The 21,946-nt window shown below is 40.0% G+C and overlaps 1 protein-coding gene across 12 annotated transcripts in view; it reads right to left on the reverse strand.

The window, feature by feature from the left end:
* Nucleotides 1-438: 438 nt before the first annotated feature.
* Nucleotides 439-21,946, reverse strand: part of CDC42BPA (CDC42 binding protein kinase alpha) — a 304,528-nt gene continuing 283,020 nt past the window's right edge. For 6 of the 12 annotated variants that reach the window (XM_069545451.2, XM_069545454.2, XM_069545448.2 and 3 more), the window contains 7 exons: nucleotides 20,274-20,358; nucleotides 17,185-17,308; nucleotides 16,403-16,520; nucleotides 10,758-10,943; nucleotides 7,960-8,077; nucleotides 5,551-5,708; nucleotides 439-4,929 (listed from right to left, as the gene is read on the reverse strand). In XM_069545451.2, the coding sequence (XP_069401552.1) occupies nucleotides 4,798-4,929; nucleotides 5,551-5,708; nucleotides 7,960-8,077; nucleotides 10,758-10,943; nucleotides 16,403-16,520; nucleotides 17,185-17,308; nucleotides 20,274-20,358 (921 nt within the window). In that variant the 3' untranslated portion in view covers nucleotides 439-4,797. The remainder of the gene's footprint in view (nucleotides 4,930-5,550; nucleotides 5,709-7,959; nucleotides 8,078-10,757; nucleotides 10,944-16,402; nucleotides 16,521-17,184; nucleotides 17,309-20,273; nucleotides 20,359-21,946) is intronic. The other 6 variants (XM_069545455.2, XM_069545453.2, XM_069545449.2 and 3 more) reach the window with 2 other exon arrangements.

The raw sequence follows: 21,946 nt of genomic DNA on the forward strand, positions 1-21,946 counted from the left end.
TTCTAGCTCAAGCACAAGTTGTGGGCCATGTCTGCTGCTTCTCTGCAGGTAGAAGATGGAGGAGCAAGCAGTCGCCACGTTCAGTCGGTGGTGGCACGGGTCGGGAAGCCAGGCTGGGAGTGGGGCGGGCCTCGTGTGGTAGGCTCCCTGTGGCAAGCACACACAGCAGGACAGCCCACAGATGTGCTGGCAGAGCCTGGCCTTGCAGACTGGGCACCAGGGGAGTTCGGACCAGAGAGCGGAGAGAGGGTCAAACACTGTTCTCACCTGAGCTATGGGAGGAACTAAGAAGAGGCCCAGATTAACTCCCCATCCTTCCAGTGTCACGAGGAAGCTGGCTGAGGGGGGAGACAGGCAGAAATCGGGGTTCAGAGATGAAAAGAGTCAGTCACCTTTTTGCCATTCCTCAGACTTCTTAAAAAAAGACAAAATACTCAGTTCTAACAGTTCTCTGTTTTATTGCAATACATCAGAGTCTGGTTAATATTAAGTGATACCAACATAAAATATCGGCGAGGAGTCTTGTTACATTTTTGACTGTCCCACCTTAAATATTTCTGTGCAAAAGAATCCACACCATTGTTTGGTAGCAGAGAATCTCCTTATAAAGTTCCCTAAGACACTGAGGGGGTAAAACCAAACAAAATAAAGAGTGATCAGAGGCCAAAGCAGTTATCTTTTCCCCTTCCATACACACTTATTTGTCAGCATTATATTCTAAACAAAAAAATGATTACACCCAGGCCATGCAAAACTGTACAATAATATTACAATGAGAACCCTAAAAAATTTATAAAATAAATGATATTACACTATCAAATAAAAAGGCAGGTCATTTTGTTTTCATGAAATTTCAAGGCTGATTTGTTTTCATCAATTTCCCCCCATAAATGAAATGGTTTGTGTGTGTAATGGTCATCCCTGCGAAGGGAGAGGAGCGCCTGGCCTGCCAACCAGCGCTGAGACTCGAGGCAGAGCTCCAGCTGAAGCGAGGGCCCCTTTGGAGCAGGGCTCTGCAGAGGACGCTGGACTTGTCATAGTGAAGTCATAACAGGGAAAGAGGTTTTTAAGATGGGCCCAATGAAATGCCGTGTGGCTTATCTAATGAATGCAGGGGCTGGGCCAGCGAGAGGAGGGGAGCGGGGGGCCTGGTCATTTCCCAACTGTGCCCAGCAGACTGGGGCAGTGGTGAAGCCAGGCCGCTGCTGAGAATGCTCCTCTGTCCAGAGAGTGGATGCTGAGCTTGACAGAGCTCCGCTGAGCTGGGAGACCACAGAGCTTGGGGACAAAGGCCAGTAAACAGCCCTGTTCTGCCTGGGGGGTCAGGGATGTCTGCCCACCTCTACTCTGGCTTTTCTTTAACGATACCTGAGAGTCCATAGAAATGCAACTGGTCTTTCACAGAAGTAGATGTGGCCACTGAGAAACAAAATGACGTGACTCTAACCACACGGAAGGCAGAGGGAGGCTGAGAACCAGCTGGGGAATGACAGAATGCTGCTGTAAACAAAACAGGGATTTCAGATTCTTCCCTGAAGCTTGGGTACAAGCTCTTCTTGGAAAATTAAATAGATGGGCCCTTTTTAGTTGTGTTTCACAGCCTTAAAACTATGCTCCCTCAGAAAGAAGATTAAATCACTAAGTGTAGGTGTGTGTGCACACACATAACTAAAAAAGGTGCTTTAGCAATTATTTGACAAGGAGGAAGGCTTCTGTTTTTGGCAAAAAGATATATGTGTGTGTGTGTGTGTGTGTGTGTGTGTGTGTGTGTGTATGTATATATGTAATTTTATACACCCAAAGCACATAGCAAGATTAAAGTAGAATTCAAGAGTAGACAACAAATTGGCTGAATATAGATAGCACCAAATATCAACACATCTCGACTATGCCAGAAATGCCTCTTATTTTTCCTTTCTACTGAGAAATAAGCTCCTGCTTCCACGTTTCTTTGAATGTCCTGCTTGAAAACAAAGGACGAATGCAGACAGCAGCATCACATCTGTTCCGTAATCTTTGTTACTGATCCATTTCAGCGATCATTATGCTTTTTGTTTCTCTAGAATCCATTCCCCATCTTCCCAAATCATTCTTTTCAAGAACCTTCAGAAGGTAACTGCTTCATATTGGAGAATGGGGATAAACCCAGTTGAATGATCACTATCTTGGGAAAATAACCCCCAGATTACCACCCTTGGCAGTGTTTCTTCCCCAAGGCTCCTCCTATTGGACTCGAATCACATTTGGGACTGCTCTCTTGCTACTGCTAAGACCGTTTCAGATTACTGGAGTATAATCTACTGGGTCAGTATTACACCTCCCCGTGAGTCCGAAAGCCAGGACAAGCCCTTATCTGCCCTGTTCGGGGGCTACAGGGTATGACTCACTATACTTCAGATATGGTTATTATTTTGATCCTAAAAGCATCTGAAAGAAATAAGCACCTATAGGCAACAGAAACTTAGTTGTCAAAGCTATAAACTAATGGCTTAGTGTGGAGTCCAGTGAATCTCAGCCGGATCTGCCTCTGCTCAGAGGAGAAAAGGGGGGCAGGAAGAGGTGAGGGGAAAGCAAAGAAGAGGGTGGGAGGGTCTGAAGGGGACTGGGCCACAGACGCTCAGCAGTCGGCTGGCAGGTTCCCTCTCCTCCTGGGAAGTGCCAAACGTAAGGAGTGACTGGAGTCATGGCAGTAACCAGACTCAACGTCTGACTCTTGAAATCTAAATGCACAAAAGTACTTCCACATAACACTTCTCTTCCAAAAGCAAAGGATTTAGAAAGTTAGAATTGTGCAGTCATTTATGCCCATCCCAAGTTAAAGATAAATCTGAGCAAGCGCCAAGTTCAGGATGTTTAAATGCCAAACCTGTTATTATTTTAAAATTCTCTACTGTAGTATTTCACAATATAATGCCCACACAGGACCCTTTCTTCCCTCCCTGAACCTCAGTGACTTCCTCCTGAGAGTGGCATCTTCTGGGAATAGTCCAGTTCCCTGTGGCCTGCGGTGGGAAGTGGAATGGCTGCGGTGGGTGTGTGTGTGTGTGTGTGTGTGTGGGTGTGGGTGTCGGTGTGGAGGTGGTGCTGGGTGGGTAAGACGTCAGTGCTCACACACCAAGATGCGGACAAGTAATGGCAGGAATGCTCTTCCATTTCAGCTGAATTTTAAGAAGACAGCAGAAAATCTGTTGGTACTTCTCAGGGAAATTTAGATAAAAAGTAAGAGAGAGGCAGATTCTCTGTATGACCGTCAGATATTTTTATTTCTATCTTTCTCTACTCATGTGCTTAACTGGTGAAATGACTCTGGAGAAATAAATTCCTGGTTCTGCATCTCTTTCCTTATGGCAATTAAAATAGCAGGAATCCAAATGGAAACGGGACTAACACAATATAGCTAGGAGGGAGGCAAAGCTTACCCGCTCAGGAAGGCCACGCTGGGTTGACTTCCTGTGTGCGGCAGGGATGAGCTGTCTGCTTCCTGCTCCGTGTGGGAAAGAGTATTTGGTTAAGGCTGTTCAAGTCCTTGCATTTGAGGTTTTACATTATTTGGTAATTAAACCCCTTTCCCAGGCTTATCTGAGGATGCTGACACCCCCCTCCCCCCCTCAAAACAGATCCCTCTCTGAAGAGAAGCTGGCTCAGCTGGGGACATAGGCCTCACTGCAAGGTGGGGAGGAGATCAGCCAAGGGAAAAAAGCACTCTGCTGAATCTTTTTATGGCCCTTCAGAAACTACGCCATTCCTTGTATCCTTTCAGATGGAAGGGATCCAGAAGGTGACAAAACTGCGTTTCTACATTCATCTGCAGAAGATACCAAAATATAATAACAGATGAGAAGTGCGGTTCAAATTCTACTGCTAGAAATAGAAATGTCTTTTGGATAGAAGTAAATCTGCCTTTTAATGATGCTGCTGAAGAGGCTTTAAATGTTACAAGTCTGGTTCCCAATTTACACTCCAAACCGATGAAACCAAAGCCTTGGAGCATCTCCTAAAGCTCACAGGTGCCTGCGTCCAGCGTGAGAGACGCAGGTTCCCCTGCCCAGTGGGAGAGCTGGCGGTAAGGGGATGCTTGCTCCTCCCAACCTCCCTCTTCACACATCAGTGCCAGGCCTTTCTACCCTTTCATTTTTTAGGTGGAAAACAGACAGGAAACAACACAGTTCTTTAAATTAAATGATCTCTCATATATGCATCCAGTTTTTGTTGAATACAAGATGCTTCTTTTTACTATATACATTCAGTACTTAACCTCTACATTTGTGTATTTATTTAAACTCTGTTTTGTAGTAAAATATGCATCGTTTTAGTGATAAGGGATTTACTGGCAACGATCAGGTCGACATTCACTGTGGTGCTGAAGGGGCTTGGCGCGCGCCCGGGACCCACTGGCGAGCCCCACGTGCTGTCTCAGGGCTACATGAGACTCTACTGTGAAAACAAGGTCTGCTTAATCTTATTCTTATCGCTTACATGTGTGGAATCTGTCTACTTAAGCTACCTTTTAGGGGAAGGGTGAAATAGTCTGGAAAGCAATGCTAAGTGTATGAAATGAAATCAGTATTCATCTAAGCTGCTCAATGAAAGTCTGCCTTTATGGTTGTTGCTGTTAAGTCGAGGAGGGCAGGGATGAAAGTCCTAGAGGCAGAATTCCTGAACCCCCGCCTTGCTACTGCAGTTGGCCCTGGCGTTTTCAGGCAGAGGTTGGGGAAGAGATGACAGTGAGAGGAGGGGGCAGTGGAGGGGAGCCCAGAGCGTCTGAGCGCGGAGGCTGCTCATGGTCCCAGCTCCCGCTCACGGGTCCCAGCTCCCGCGGTCCGTGCTCTCCAGAGATAGGCTCTTGGTCTTCCGGGGCGACACCGGGCTGGGAGGACTGCTCAGATTGGAACTGTTGGAAGCCGTGGAATGCCGCGGAGAATCAGAGTCCTGGGAGGCCAGAGGAAGACATCAGGGAGCAGCAGAGGGTCAGGAGGGGCTCAGGCCACCGTGGGTCCTCTCCAGCCACCCTGGCCAATGACTGGACGTGACTTTTCTACAACCCGTTTGCCAATGCAGGAGACATAAGAGACTTGGGTTTGCTCCTCCTCCCTGGGGAAGATCCCCTGGAGGAGGGCACGGCAACCCCCTCCAGTATTCTTCCCTGGAGAATCTCATGGACAGAGGACCCTGGCAGGGTATGGTCTATAGGATCACAGAGAGCTGGACACGGCTGAAGTGACTTAGCATGCATGCATAACTTCTTTACTGTGGGTAGAAAGCACCTTTTCTGAGCTGAGTAAGAGGCACAGAGTATAACAAATTCTAGTCCTTTCTGCAGGTCTTTGGGAATGTAGGCTATTTTCATACGAAAGCTAGAAGTCTGAACACCTTCAGGATAACTGCAGCTTGCAACCCAAGTGACTGGCTCTGCCGCCCCTGCTGGAGCGTGTGGCTGATCCCTGCTGCAGTCCAGGCAGCAGAACAGCTTCAAGAAACACATTCACCTGTCTGGTTCAGGACCTCTCCAGAACCCGTCCCCAGGCGGAACTGCTCCCCACAGGCACTCACCTCTCCGTCATAGTCCCGTGCTGGGGCGTCGCTTCCCTGGTCCATGCCTCCCGAGGACAGCGAGCCCTCCGATGGGGAGGGCATGGGCTGCCGCTTTGCACTGTAGCTGCCTCCAGAGAATTCTCTCTTTAACGCACTGCCATTCTGTGCAGATGACCCTACGGCACATGGGTCAGGTAAAACTTCACACATGTAGAAGGGGACGACCCTCTAGACAGCACACAGACAGCTGAGGTGGGGAGCCCTCCTTCCTGCTTAAGGCAAACTGATGGACCGTGAGTCCGGCTACACTGAAGCCCACCCTGGAGCCCAGCCACCGGGGCTGCTGGATGAGTGGGCAGCACTTGCCAGGCCTCCAGGCTCTGCTCTCACTGGCTGTGCCCGGGCCGCCCTGCTTGCTAGGCGATTCCGCAGAATCAGTGCCTCAAGTCTCCACCCACGTGCTACTGTCTCAGTGAGTCTTTCCTGCTCCCTGGGGCTCTTACAGTACTTCTCATCACGTCTTTCATAGCACCTGGACATTAGGTTGGAATTATGCGCCTGCCATTCTTTGACTGGATGGTCCTTGCCTCTGGAGGCCCCTGACAAGAACGGGGCAAGGAGCAGATGTTCAAAGCACACATGCTGAACGTGAAGCCGAGGAGAACAGAGCTCAGAAGAATGAAGACCACACCGCCTGATGGTGCAGAACTGTCACTTAGCTTCTAGAGAGTTTTCATTAAAGACACAGAGGAACGTAACAGAAGCATTTTCATTCCACAGGGCAAAACGCCACAGATTAAAGACACACGGTGTGTTTCTTTAAACTCACTCTCTGCTTTAGAGTTGGGACACATCAAAGGAGGACTGGCAACCACCCAGAGGAGGAAAGGGGATGACCAGAAAATTCTCGGAAATATTGGGGTACTGTTAGCACCTATATATGTTCAACTCTTAGCACTCCCTACTATTTTTTCGTTTTTAACCTAAACATATTTTAATTCTGTTGAGCTTCAATATTAAGATTGCCATTCAAGAAAGAATGAGATTGTGTTGAGGCTTTAGCACAACTAAAAGGTATTGATGGTTTCGAGTTTCTGCTGGTTTAACAAATCCCTAAAATTGAGTTATGTTACATTCAGAATTCAATGAAATGTCAAGAGGTGACTGGTCAAAGGATATGTACTTAATGATCACCCACATTCAGATGTCTTCATAGACTGAACAGGAGCCTGCCTGCTGAAACCCTGTCCTTGGCGATCTGACAGCTTCCTTTCAGTTTCTTTCCTGAGCCCCTCAAATGAGTCACCATAATCTACTTACTGCAGAAGTTACCAGTGCTGAGTGTATGCTGCATATTATACTATGGAGCTTTAAAAATACCAGTACCTGGGCCCCATCCCAGACCAACAAAAGCAGAATTCCCAACTGAACTTTTAAAAGCCCTTCTGATGATTCTAGAATGCATCTCAGGTTGAGAACCACAGACTCAGCCTTACTCCCTAAGAGATCTGCTCCCTCCCAACACTCCATCCTATTTCTAGAGGTGTCTGTCACTATACATGTGCTGATTTTCATTTGTTGATGTGTTTCTTTGGATAGGTACTCTTTACTTTTTTGTTGCCGATCTTCTCTGTCTTAGATTATAACCTAATTGAAGGCATAAATCATTTTTTTAAGATTTCTCTTCCAATTCCATGCCTAGTATAGTCCTCAATTTAACAAAAGCTGTAATGTGAAGTTACTGTTTTAAAAATTCTGTCCTTCTGAATAAAATACCCAAACCACCATAGAGTTCTGCTGCTCTGCTTACTAACCTGTGTGATCTTAAGCAAGTTATCTTGTCGGAGTTTCAGTTTTCTTCATTTGTAAATAAGAAAATGAATTCTACCTTATGGGGTCTTGTGGGAACTGAGCTCTCAATACACAGAGAATAAAATGTCAGAAAGACGGAGTCTGATGGGGCTGCCTAGTGCTTAGTATGTTCTTCCTGGGGTCCTTTCCTCCATCCTAGTGATCATTTATAGAACCTCACCTCTGTGATTTACACTTTTTCAAGTCTGGAAAAATTCCTTTCAGAGAAAAATTACACTCAAACCACCCTAATCTTAAGAAACTGAGATGGGCTATTTTGACTGAACAGCAAAGGGGACAGTCTGAAAACTGTGGTCCTAGGCAGGGTCTCTTCCCAAAAGTTCTAGATGGTGATTTGGGAGGTTGGGCACTTCTCATCACGGTTTGTAGTATTACCTGTCTGTCTCCCAGATGGACTGCGACCTCTAGAGGGACCCCGTGACGACTTTCGTAACAGCTGCACTTGCGCCTGCAAGGCGCTGCCCAGCCGGCTCTGAGACACTGGCAGCTGGTGATGCCTGAGCGCATGGCTGCTGCTTTGCTAAGCATGTGTCTCCTGCAGCCCAGGCTACTTACTTGCTGACAGGCCACTGCTGGCGCTCATGGAGCGACCGGGTTCAGGGCGGGATTTGGTGATAGACGGAATACTGACCGAGCCACTGAATGCTGTCCGACTTTCCTGAGGCCGAGGGTTCTAAGATCAAAAGAGAAAGAAAAATTCTTCATCCAGAGAGAAACTGATTTTTGACAGAGAGGCCTATTTTTCACCCTAATCTCAAGAAATAAAGTTGTTTAGACTATAGTGATACAGAACACGAAACAGATTCTATAATCCCTCCCACCCACAAAGGCGCTAAAGCCCTAACAGGAATAGACCCCAGGCCAGTCAAACGCAAGTGCTTATTCTTGTACTCACCGAAATACTTCTCAGTAAATAAGAATTTGTTGTTGTCGTGAGAACAGTAAGTGAAAGTTATATGGTTAGAAGTGACAGTGAAACGTAGAATTACATGGACATCTGCAGATAACAGAAGCAAAGCTTTTACTATGTCTGACATTTTTATTTCCTTAGGGAAATTCAAAAGCTGACTGGGCCTGTTGAGGAGAGAGTCGCCTAAAAGCATGCTCTTCTCACGCACTCCTACTATTCTGATACCAAAAGGGCCACTTGCACGTTCCCGTTCTGGCCGCCAGGCAGCCTCCCCGCTCACAGACAAAGCAGCGAGTCCTAACTATGGCGCCTGCGACCATCGCCGCCTGGGGGAGGCGGCTTACCTCGGCAACGCTGGGGGAAAAGCTCTCCATCTAATACTGAATGATTCTGGGGCCCAATGTAGGAGCCACGGAATGCTTTGAAAGGTACAGACACCTAGACAGGTGGGGTGTGGGTCCAGCCTTCTGAACGGCTCCTCCATGGCCCCAAACTTTTCAGACCAGAAGGGGTGTCGGGGCTGGCTGGTGCCTGAGAGAAGGTTACGACAACACAATTAATGCAGGGCCCCAGCAATCAGGAAAACATGCGCTAATATACCTCTCGAAAAACTCCAACTCATACAGTTTAAAGAATCACACACATTGAAAGTTGGCAGGCTGGCTGCCTTCAAATACCACCAAAGCCATTTTGGTTCATATATAAAATTTGCAAAGTCCATGTAATTCTTATTGCGTTATTTGTTTAAAGCAAATGTTTTACCTTTTTTTTTTTTTTCTCTCTAACAAAATACAAAGTTTAAAATGGAAACACTCAGTGCTAGCATTTCAACATCCACTCACGGGAGCCACTGTGAGGCCCCAGTGACATGCGTGCGCACGATGCCGCAGAGGAAAGCTCAAGAGAGACAGGGGTATCAGCTGAAACCTTTCCACTTTTATTGGTTTTGCTATGAACCTTAAGGTACCTTGCTGTTGTCCTGTTCTATAAAACAAACCTACTCTAGAAAAAATGGCAAAATGAAGGCCTATAACAATACCAGTGGTTTAGGTAACACTGAATATTGAAGTGATAAAGAATGACACACAGAAGATGTGCTCTGGAAAAATTTAAAAAACACACAAATCCAACAGTTTTATCATTCATCCAGCTGAAGTTCAACTTCATTATAAAGCAAAATGAAACTTAATCTGATGGTCCTCTCACAAATATGCTTAAGATTAGGATAAAATGTCCACTAATAGCAGCATTTCTCTTTATAGATGACTAACTTGAATAACATTTCCACCATCTTTTATATCAAAAATTCTTGACTGATTAGTTTATACAAGCTCCTCTAGAATCCACTCACTGTAATCTGTTACCAAGCAAACAAACTAAGGCTTAGTTTATCATACGTAATCTTATGTCATCAAATAAATAACATTACAGTTTAATGTCAGTGACAATGGCATTTAAAACATACTTTAGGATAATTCTATAATACAAGCAAAAACAGAAAAATAAACTCCCCCTACACATAGTTTTCTGATTGGAAAATGACTAAATATACAAACAAAGAATGGATGCTATTTTTTTTCTAAGTCACAGGAAATGGGTTTGCATGATGTAATAAATATTATCTGCAAGACAAACTTGAGAAAATGCCCCCTTGAAGTACATATTTCTTGATGGAAATAAGGATATTCAGCTTGAATCGCTGCCAGCTCTCTGTCCCACTGCAGAGCTGCTGGTTACAAGGATGTGAGGCTGCATGGACCCAGGCCACGGTCCCCCAGAAGGCAGCACACTCCGCTTTTCTGTCGTGTTAATTTACTTCTCTTATTTTGGATCCTGACTAGCATTAAAAGTGCATCAGCAACTCAAATATTAATAAGACTACCTCCTTTTGGCAATTTTTCCTGTTATTCACTGATACTATTATACTTTATATTTTTAAGAACTGTGACCTCTTTGGAAGGGGGTTTATTGTGGATAAAAGGCCTCTAGACAGGCCTACTACAGACTTCATTAAATATTAAAAATTTCTCTGAACTGCACTGGTTAATGAGCTAACGAGCTATAAAGAATTCAGAAATTCTAGGACCTGTTTTTTGTTTGTTTTAACAGAATAAAGACTTACTCGGGGGCTATTTCTTACGGTATCTGTAATGAAATATATCATGATGGGATTATCTTATATTAAACATAGAAAAACCTCCAAAACTGTTTTAGAAATAAAACTGAAATCTTCCCTAGTCCTTATCTTTTCCCTCAAAAGAAGAAACAAAGTAGAACTTGAAGCGAGAAGAGGAGGAAGAGGAAGGATGGAAGTCTGGCAGCAGAGAAACAGGCCAAAGGAAAACGTACACAGAATGCACCCCCGTGGCAGTGTTACTTATTGAAGCCAGGCAGAGATCCGCACGTGGTTAGTACAAGTTAACACCTAACTCAGCTTTCATACCCTCAGAGTCATAAAGCTCGGTGTACCGGGGACAGAGCGCAGAGACGGGGAATATTCAGGGTTTATGGAATCAGGAGAGAGAAATTTTTCAGCAGAATTAACAGTCATGTGATAGATGTGCTCAAAGTTGATCGGAGAGGAGATCAGACCGGAGTGATGATGAGGGGATGGATAAGGGAGACCCGGCTATCAAAACAACAGAAAGAAAAAAGGTAATGAGGTAATGAAAATGGATTCACCAGATACATGTGACATTTCAGACAACATGCAGATAGAAAACCATGAAGCATCAATAACTGAATCCATCACGAAATACTTTTAGGCGTTAGAAAGTTAAATTTTGTAATCTTCTTGCCAGTTACTTGAAGAGTTGATTTGCAAAAAGTCATTCGCCTTGTAAGATTATTCTCTTTTATTGCTGTCATCAAGATGAGTAAAAACTGGACTTTCAGAAATACAAGTAGATTTTTGAAATTTAGTTCAGTGTTCTCCTTTGATTGTGATATAATCAAAACATGGCAAAAAATCTAAACAAAAACATTAAGGATAGAAAAAGCAAGAAATAATTAAAGAACAAGTGAACCTATTAATACAACCAGCCTCTCACCAGAAGCGTTATGAAAGTGTTCCTTGAGAAACTGAAATCATTTATTGTATTTATAGACTTGACATGTGTTTGCTTTTACTGATCTTATCTTCCTATAATGAGTAACTCTAGAATATACTGTATGCCCGGTGGTTCCTGCCTGCAATGTAGGAGACCTGGGCTCAATTCCTGGATCGGGAAGATCCCCTGGAGAAGGAAATGACAACCCACTCCAGTATTCTTGCTTGGAAAATCTCACGGACGGAGGAGCCTGGTGGGCTATACAGTCCATGGGGTCGCAAAGAGTCGGACACGACTGAGCGAGTAACTGAGTGAATGGAATGTACTAATTATCGGTTTACCTATAAGTAGCCCAAGCTTATCTCCACTTAGACACCTATAGTACATGTTTGTTTTTTAACAAGAGAACAACCTTTTCTTCAATGTTCAAGTGTAATTTTTAAAAAATGAAATAATGTAACACTAAAGACATAGACTAAGGTCTGTCTAGTCAAGGCTATGGTTTTTCCAGTAGTCATGTATGGACGTGAGAGTTGGACTGTGAGGAAGGCTGAGCGCCAAAGAATTGATGCTTTTGAACTGTGGTGTTGGAGAAGACTCTTGAGAGTCCCTTGGACTGCAAGGAGATCCAACCAGTCCATCCTAAAGGAGATCAGTCCTGAGATTTCTTTGGAGGGAATGATGCTGAAGCTGAAACTCCAGTACTTTGGCCACCTCATACGAAGAGTTGACTCATTGGAAAAGACTCTGATGGTGGGAGGGATTGGGGGCAGGAGGAGAAGGGGACGACCGAGGATGAGCTGGCTGGATGGCATCACTGACTCAATGGACGTGAGTCTGAGTGAACTCCGGGAGTTGGTGATGGACAGGGAGGCCTGGCGTGCTGCGATTCATGGGGTTGCAAAGAGTCGGACACAACTGAGTGACTGAACTGAACTGAACTGAACTGAAAGACACAGAACAAAGTTTTTGAAAACAAGGACTCTAGTTTTTCATGTAATATAATTTGTGGATATATGGAGACATCACTTAGCACCCAGTCACCTTCTCTTATGGGAATTTTCAAAGTTCAGTTCTTACGAACTATGTTTCAAGAAAACATCCTAAGATCACCTCATTAAGACAGATTGAATGACTTCCCAGAGAGATGCTGACTGATATTCTCATGAGTTGAGATGAGGTTGCTTTGTTAAAAGAAATCTGATAAATTAGGGAAGCTTAAAATTTAGAGATGTGTGTTAAATCAATACTTGCTAAGCTCTTTTCCAAAAGAAAAAAACTATTCATGGGCATCTAACTATGACTTTAAGAAGTAAAATTACTTCTTAAAAGTCTAAAAGATCATTGATCTAGAAATGTCATTAACAATTTTAGGAACAGGTGAAAGACTAGGAGAAGTTTTATGTCCAAAAAAAAAAATCTTTTAGAGGTAAAATATTATTTTTTAATTCAGCTTGAGACAAATCTATTCTTTATTACCAGTATCCACTTATGAAAAAAGGTAGATGACAAAAGGGATTCCAGGAAACTACTACAGTATATACTTGTAAGACACACATGCTATTTTATATTAATTGCTTATATTCTCATGGTTCACTAAGCCACACATGAAAGATTCACCCTGATATAGGAGACAAAATAAAAAATGACTCCCTACCCTTACTATCTTTTCCACACTCGTGAGGCAAACCACTGTTTCAGTATCATTTTGGTACAAAGGAAACAGAATAATCTTCCAAAGACATTCAATAAACTTTCTAAGCTTATAAGCATTCCACAGGAAGGCAATACTGATTTGACTAAGTTAAACATAAAAATGTCTGGGGTACATGTTCTTTGCACAAATGACAACCTAACTTTGGTATTTGAAAGTGCTTCTTATATATGTTAACATTAGATGAATTTAATTCATCTTTTTTTTGGGGGGGAATAGTTCATTAAATATAGAAAACTACAGTGGAAGGAACATACTAAAATCTGAGATTAAAATATCACAAGGTTTTCAGTACATGTATACATATATATACACACACACAGATACAGACATGCATATTATTTTCTTTTCAGACATGCATATTATTGTGTTGTTCACCAATGTTTACTCCAAGATAAGCACAGTTCTGGTAAGACAGTATATCAAAAGATATTTGTTAAGTGATTAAATGGATGCTTGTGAAAAGTCCCAGCTTTTATGTTCTTAGCTGGTAAAAGGAAGAAAGTCAGGTGAAAATAAAGTGAGACTGTGAAAAACAAGAGTTCAGACACATAACATTTTTGCTACAATAAATACTCCATGTACAGGTGAACAGGTTTCAAAAATTTACACCAATTTCTTGTCCTGGAAATTCAAAAGTGTTTATATGATAAGAAAACATGAAATGAACATTAAAAAAGGAATTGCAATGCTAGGGCTAAAAACCACTTTTGTTAATGACAAAAGAACCAGCGAGGCAGTCTAATGGTTAACAAGATATCAGTGACCCAAATACTGAAAATCAACAGGTCTAATGGGAATAAGTAACCAGCAGAGAAGGCCATGTGTCATGGAGTGAGATCAGGGATGAATCTTTGGGAAATGCTACCTGAACTTATTTTGCACAGTAATTAAGACTGGATCTTATTTTGAACAGCAACAACAAAAATAGAGATTTCCTTTACTTTAAGTGATGGGAAGGTAAAGGGAGGAAAAGGAGGGATACTGTGATACAAAAATTATTACTATGTTTGAAATTTGACATTTTGCTTCTGTGTACATATTCAGGGTGTAGAAAGACCAAATCTTATTGTGTACGAAGGTCTGAAAGAATTCTGAAACATTAGCAAACTAATTTTTCACCTGGTCAAGCATTTCACCTGGTCATTTATTTTATTAAATCCTGAAACTATTTCACCTTAAGGAACAAACTGTGGGATAGAATAGAATTTACAGAAAAATTTTCCGTAATTCTTTTTGCTATGTTGTTGGAATATAATGAGAGGAAAACTATATTCTTTTTTGTGCACAAATATGAAGCAAGTGTGAAAGAAAGCTTAATTTTGAAAGGATAATACCCCTTAAACCTTTGTTCACTACTGAAATAATTTTGTGTTTGTTGATATGTTGCTTTGTAACATATGGATGTATTTGAAATTTGTATTCCTCCTGGCAGGCTACAACCCACAGGGTTGCAAAGAGTCAAACACGACTGAAGTGACTTAACATGCATGCACATATCCCTCCAAAATGCTAACTATGTAGCAAGTGTTAAAAACTATTTATTATTTAAATTTCAAAGTTTCATTAAGATAGTATATAACACTTGTTCTATCAAATATAAGCTATACATATATTCACATTTCAACTGTTCATCATAATTAAAAATTTCTCTCTCCTAAGGTACTTTGTATGTGACACTGTAGCTTCCGTAAAAAAAAAGACAAGAGGCTTTGAACTGTATGGTTCCGTTACATTTACTTCTGAGAACAAAGGAAACCCAGATTGAGGGATTTCAGACTGGGGACTTAAACAAATGTTCAGAATGGGAAAGGAATAGAGAAAATTCTGAAATCTGATTCCCAGGCAAAAACTGAAAAAAAAAACAGTGTAATAAATATGATAGATAAGTAAAACAGTTTGCGACCTTTATTTATACTCAAAGTTTTCGGCTTAATATTTACGTTCAGCCTTAAATTTCTTACTTTGTTTTAATTACTATATCAAGATTGGCTGTAATCTTTTTGCATACTTTACATTTACCCAGCACAGCTAATAAAAATCCCCATTTCAAAAGGATAAACGACTATTGTGAATAATTTGAAAGGAAGGAATAGTACTGTAATCACATAATGTCTTGATAATTGGTAAAAAAAAATGACAGCAGGAATGTCATATTCATTCATAAACAGAACCAACTGCTTAATTGAGATATTTATAATGTGGGACTCAGATTCAAATTAATGCAGACTTTTTTTGGTTCCTTCCTTGAAATGCATGCAAGACTACCCTTAAGAGTTTAATAAAAAAAAAACTTCATTGTACAAATTGTGTTATCTGTTATTTCTTCTGTCAGTGATAGATGTTTTTATCTTCTATCACAGTAGAGTTAGTAATGTGGGTATTTAACACAGACTTTCTTAGAAAGAGCTTTGGGTTAAGATTCACAAATCATCTCCCAGACTGCCACAATATATAAATTATGCCTAAAATTCTGTGCAAAATCTAGATGATCAAAAGAGTCACGTTAAAGTTTCAAAAGGAAATGGCAACCTACTCCAGTATTCGTGCCTGAAGAATTCCATAGATGGGCTACAGTCGATGGGGTTACAAAGAGTCGGATATGACTGAGTGACTAACACACATAGTTTGAGAATACCATAATACTGTAATGTTAAGTATAAACAAAGTTCAGCTAATTAGCTAATTCCAGATTAAGATTAATATTCTTAATCTCAATATATTAGGTCCAAGAATCCAATCTTCATGTTGTTAAAAAAAAAAATTTTTCCAATTTGTACTTTTTTAATATAAGACTGACTAGGTAACATGTTTGTAACTAGGCAAATGAAAAAGATTTAATTTCATGATCAGATGAGAGGTGTGAACATTAATGAACAAGCTAATATGGTTTCAATAGGAGGTGGGCCAAATATCTGTGTTGAATTGCTATAACTTAGTGAAATTTTAGTGATTTGGTAACAAAGTTCTGAATCTTGGTATAGAGCCTCTCCATATCTGGTTTATTTCTCCAAAATAGTAAATGTAGATATGGGAGAAGCTTATAGGAGATGCAACTAAGTAAGAATTGGTATGCTTGTTTTTTGATATGTAACTAAATTTAACACTTTTTCATCAGTTATGTCATCATGCATCTTACATAAATCGTGATATTCTGAGATAAACATTTCCTCATTACACTAATATACCCTTTCAACTCATAAGTATTTAAACACACACATATATGTATATACACACACACATTCATATTTATATATATATCTGCTCCCTCGCACCTTATTCTTAACCCCATCTATAGTCACATTCAGTCTTTATTTCTCTTACCATGGGCAGGTCTTTTAGGATCTGTATTCCATCTCCTGGACCCATATGTGCTATGTGGTTAAAATTAGTTGGGTTAGAAATTAATTTATTTCTCATTTCTGGATCTCGTAACATCTCCCTGTAAGGAAAAACATCTGTTTAGATACTTTTGTCCCATGACTAATCTAGATAATTTTAGAGAAAAGTATATTCAATTTTTTTCATACAAATAAACTGTGAAATCATGTTAATAAGGACAGAATTAAAATAATAGAATATACGAAATAAAATTTTAACTTAGAAGATTTTGTTTTAAATTTAAAAGATCTTATGCTTTTTGGTGGGAAAACAGAGTTAGTATTTAAATATGAAACAAGTTCTTACTCTACAGATAATTCTGACTATTTTATGTATGTCCTTTTAAATAGTTGCTAATATATTAGAAATGTTTTTGTGTGTCACTGGACATACTACCAGGCTACTCCTCATGAAGAAAACAGTTAATCTGCATAGATATGTTCTATGTTTTTTATAAAGGCCCACATTCTAAAACTTGCAACTATTACATATATGTAGAGAAATGAATCAAAATATGGTACTTTAATCTAGTACCTACTCACAATTTGGAGGGTATTTATCAAAATTACACTGAGAAATACATTCATTATTGCAGTTTTTAAAATCACAGAGAATGACAGGCTTTCAGAGATCAAATTTTCCTTCCAAATCAAACCTAGCATCATCAGCAAACAGTCCTTCTGACGCTGCGAGCGTCTCTGGACGAGCACAAATGAAACACCAACCTCCTCTGCTGCATTCTTTCCTCTTCTGGAACTCTGAAAGAGTAACGCCTCTTATTGTTAATATTTCTAACCATCTGCTTCCGACTATTATCCGATGTTTCAGGAACTACCAGTTCATCCCCTTCTGTTAAAAAAAAACAAAAGACAGAAAAGAACAATGATGTTCTTTAAAGTGCTAAAATGCATTTTATTCATTAATCCCCAAGATGGTACAAATCTCAATCAATACAAGCATATGCAATTCTGACTTTAAAAGTTGTGTGCTGATAATCACAGTAAATAAGTAATAATTTTCAACAGAATATATGTAAACAAATATACGCTGAAATCAAACATAGCTTACAAAGTATATTTTCACTTTTATTTGATTATAAACATAAAATGGTACAATTTTACTAGGAGAAAAAAAGGGAAATGTAGCTGCCTTGGTGTCCCGTCACTTTGGTTACCCCATCCTCAATATCTCTATACCAACTTCTCCCTCCTTCCAAGTATTCGTTTCAATGGCTTAAGATGTTAAAAAGTTCTTATTGTTAACCTGCACAGCAATCAGGCATAAACTGTGAATTATTCACAGAAATGATACCAATTAAACGTTTCTCTCATTGCAGGCGGATTCTTTACCATCCGGGCCATCACGGAAGCCCATTACATATACTAAAACATTTTCTTTGAAGTTCCAATTTATAAGATGTGGAGTAAAGGAAAGGAATTGTGTTTCCTATACACTAGTTTCTTTATACTAGTTTATATACTAGTTTTCCTATATACTAGTTTCTTTACTAAAGGTAAGAATTTTATTCCTATTCCTACTCTCCTGATCTTGGGGGGATACACAATCATATACACCTAGTCATCTAATATCCATATCTTTCCATTTTAATACCTAGAAGTAAACAAAACTCTCAACCATGGATGCTGGAATATGGTGAACATACTCTAAAATAGACAACTGTATCCATACAACATGAGGACTACCATTCTCTAAATAAGATAAGGAAAAAGAGAAAAGCCAACCTTTAGAGAAGCTTTTAATAGCCAGAAAGCTAAAGTGAGAAAAAGGAAGTGGGAAGAAACCAAGGGGGCCTGTAAGCCAAGCCAAAGTAACACGATCAGTAAAAAGAGCAACAATCTCCTTGTAGCAAAATAAATAACTTAGATTGCTTTCCTAATACCAAAAATTAAAATGATAATTTTTAAAAAGTAGATGAGAATTTGAGAATTATGAAGGTAAAGCAGATCTTGGTGAGTAACAGTGGCAATGGGAGGTTCTGGACAGCCAGAAGGCTACAAAAACACTCTGAGCTCTTGAGAGATGAAAGAGAAATAGACAAAATAGGGAGAAGACAAGAAAGAAACAGAATCTCCAGGAAAGAGGATTTCCTTTCCTTTGCAAAGGACAAAGACTACTATGTTGTCGAGTCTTCCTTGTCCAATCTCCACTTTTACTCCTGGCCTAGAGTAGAAAGATGAAAGCATAAAAAGAGACAAAATGGAAAAGGTTTTGCTCTGTAGACACAAACTGGATAATGGACACATTTTAAGATTATCATGGTTACACACAGTGAGAACGGGGTAGATTTAATCTTAACACAAATATTTAGAGTTCTTCTAAGAAACAGAGGGCTTCCCAGGTGGCGCTAGTGGTAAAGAACCCGCCTGCCAATGCTGGAGACAAAGGAGACTCAAGTTCAGCCCCTGGGGTGAGAAGATTCCCTGGAGAAGGAAATGGTCATCCACTCCAGTATTCTTGCCTGGAGAATTCCATGGACAGAGGACCCTGGCGGGCTATAGTCCCTGGGGTAGCAAAGAGTTGGAGCTGACTGAGTGAGTGACTAAGAAACAGATACAAAATTAAGTATCGAGTCTCGGAGGGAGGGGCCGTAAAGCACAGGTTCATGGTGAATCCATCACTGAGCAGGACTCATTTTTAACACTCGAATGTCCTTTCTCAAGTCAAACTGAATATCCTCTTAGCATAGGACTTCTCCTACAGTCACCTGTCTGTATCCCAAGAAGCCTTCAGCGCCAAGAGGATGTACCAGAGCACCAAATCTGAAGCTAAGCATTTGTGTGTATGTTAGTACTAAAAACAAACAACCAAAACAGAAACAACAAACTTTTGATGGCTTTTTGGTTGTTGTTGTTAGACAATACAAATTTATTGGAAGAGTGTGGGGGAAAAAAAGAAAGGCATAAAGAATATAATTAATCCCAACTACCCAGAGATAACAGCTAAGTATAAACATTTTAATGTGTTTTCTTAATGGCAATGTTTTCCTTATATTTAAGTCAATTTTAATTATTATTTTTCAGTACATAATGTACCACTAATTACATCTGCATTAACTAGCTCTGCCACAAAAGATCATAAATTTATGATACCTCTGTTATGGAGAAATTTGTTGCTAAGACATGAGAATACTATATAGAAGGCAAAATTATAATAATCTCTGTTAAAAATCAGATTTTAACTGTTCACAACTTGCTTATTTAATGAGATGTGTGCAGTCGCCCCCTGGCTAGGACTCACTCCACTACTTTGGACACGGCCCTCGCCCTGTCCTGGGGCACTCAGGAGCCCATTCCCTCTCCTGACTCTGGGCCCTCCAGTGACTTTCCTCTTGTCCCTGCTTCTTCTGCTGCCCACGTTGTCGTCAGCACTTCAAAAGTTTTAAGCCCTATGCACTGGCAGAAGACGTACTCCAACAGTCCCGAATCAGTACTCTGGGTGAGTTTTCACAATTTAAGTGCTACCAATTTTGGTTAAGTTCTACAGTATTAGAAGTACAGAAGAGACATTCAGTTATACTTTTTCTATTAACCTCAGTAATCCACAGAAAAATAACAAGGTAGGTCAGAAACAAATATTTTGCTTATACAATTATGTGAGCCTGAACAGAATGACTTTTTGTCAAGTAGTTTATCCCAGGATACTGAGGGTATGATGGTGGTCAACTGCATAGATCCTAGAGTAAGGTACACCTGAGTTTAAGCGGCTCTGCAGTCAGTTAAGTGGCTCTGTTTTTGGCAGTCAGCTTAGCGAGAATGTTTCTATGAAGCTCTCCTATTAATGCGTATTTTCTTACCTGCCATTTTATTTTTGAAATATATCAATCTAATCGTCTCCAAGCCTAAAAGATTTAATGATCCTTCACTGTTTAAGGGGCGAACCTAAAATAATAAAAAATAAAATTAATATTTTAACAAGGTTTGAAAATTAAATCATAAAATTTTGACATACTTGTAAAGCACACATTCTTAAGACCTTTATCTTTCTTCTTCAAAATATAGCCTTCTCAGAAAATCAACAAAAAATTAGAAATTAATTCTAACTAGAAAGGTATAAAATTATCTAATTTGTAATGATAAAATTTTAAAGAAACAGTATTCTTGGCAAAAAAAAAAAAGAAATATATTTAAACCCTAAATTTAACTTTTAAAGCCACTAGCAAGCAGATGATGATGCTAAGATATTAATACAGATACTTTAGGAATCTTATTTGAACTAAATGCACACACAGGACAGAGATAAAACTGTACATCTATGAGGAAAGGAAGGTCTGTCAATAAATGGTGATGGAGCAATGGGTATCTACATGGAACAAATGAAACTGAATCCCTACTTCACACATTACACAGAAAATCAATTCCAAATGGATTATACATAAAGGTAGAGGGCGAAACTTTTGAAAGGAAATAAAGATCTTATCTTTAAGACCTGGAGGTAGGAAACAGTTTCTTAAGGGGGGAAAAAAAACCAACCAAAAACCATAAACAATAAGAATGATGTATTTAACTACATTAAAATTTATAACAATGAATTTTCAGCAATAATAATAAACATTCACAAAATACACCATGAAAATTAATAGATGAGTCGCAAACAGGAAAAAGACTCACCACACCTATCACTAACCCAGTATCTACAGTATATGAATAACTTCAATAAATCAATTAAAAACAATGATCAACTAAACAGAAATAGGGATAAAAAACATGACCAGGCGTTTCACAGAAGAGGAAATATGAACGATGAAGAAGCATGAAAGATTATCAACAGCATAGCCAACAGAGGACATACAAATGAACACTTCATGAGGTAGCACTGGATAACCTCAAATACATTAGTCACAAAAGTTTGAATACTGACAATGGCATGGGTTGTTACAAAGTCATGAACACATGGTAGCAGTGTCGACTGGTACAGTTACTTTGGAAAAAACTGTCTTGTAAAGCTGAACACGTGCATTCTCTGTGTCCCATCTATTTCGTTCCTTGGCACATGACTTAAAGGAAACTCCTGCACACACACACCTGAAGACATACGCTGAAATGTTCACAATAGCAAAAAGCTGGGAAATAACTCACATGTCTGCTAATCAGAAGAACATACAGTGATCTATTCACCCAAGAGACTATTTTATAGCAGTGAAAAGCAATGAAGAAAAATACAGTACAATGTAATATGGATAAATCTTAGAAACACAGTAAGTACATGAAGAAAGCAAGGCAAAAGATGATACATAACATTTTATTATTACCTCAAACACAAGCAAAACGAACAACATGTTGCCTAGAAACATTTAAATATATAAAAATTCTGTATTTTAAGAAAAGCAAGGGAATGATGAACACAACATTCAGGAGAAAAAATACATAGGTAGATTCAGTGATATTTTGGTAATATTTTGGCTCTTAAGTTATTTCATAAGAGGTCAGTTTATTATTATGCTTCCTTTATACATATTTCAAAATTCAC

The sequence above is a fragment of the Ovis canadensis genome, chromosome 12 (assembly GCF_042477335.2).
Source record: "Ovis canadensis isolate MfBH-ARS-UI-01 breed Bighorn chromosome 12, ARS-UI_OviCan_v2, whole genome shotgun sequence".
In the NCBI taxonomy this organism is placed as follows: domain Eukaryota; kingdom Metazoa; phylum Chordata; class Mammalia; order Artiodactyla; family Bovidae; genus Ovis; species Ovis canadensis.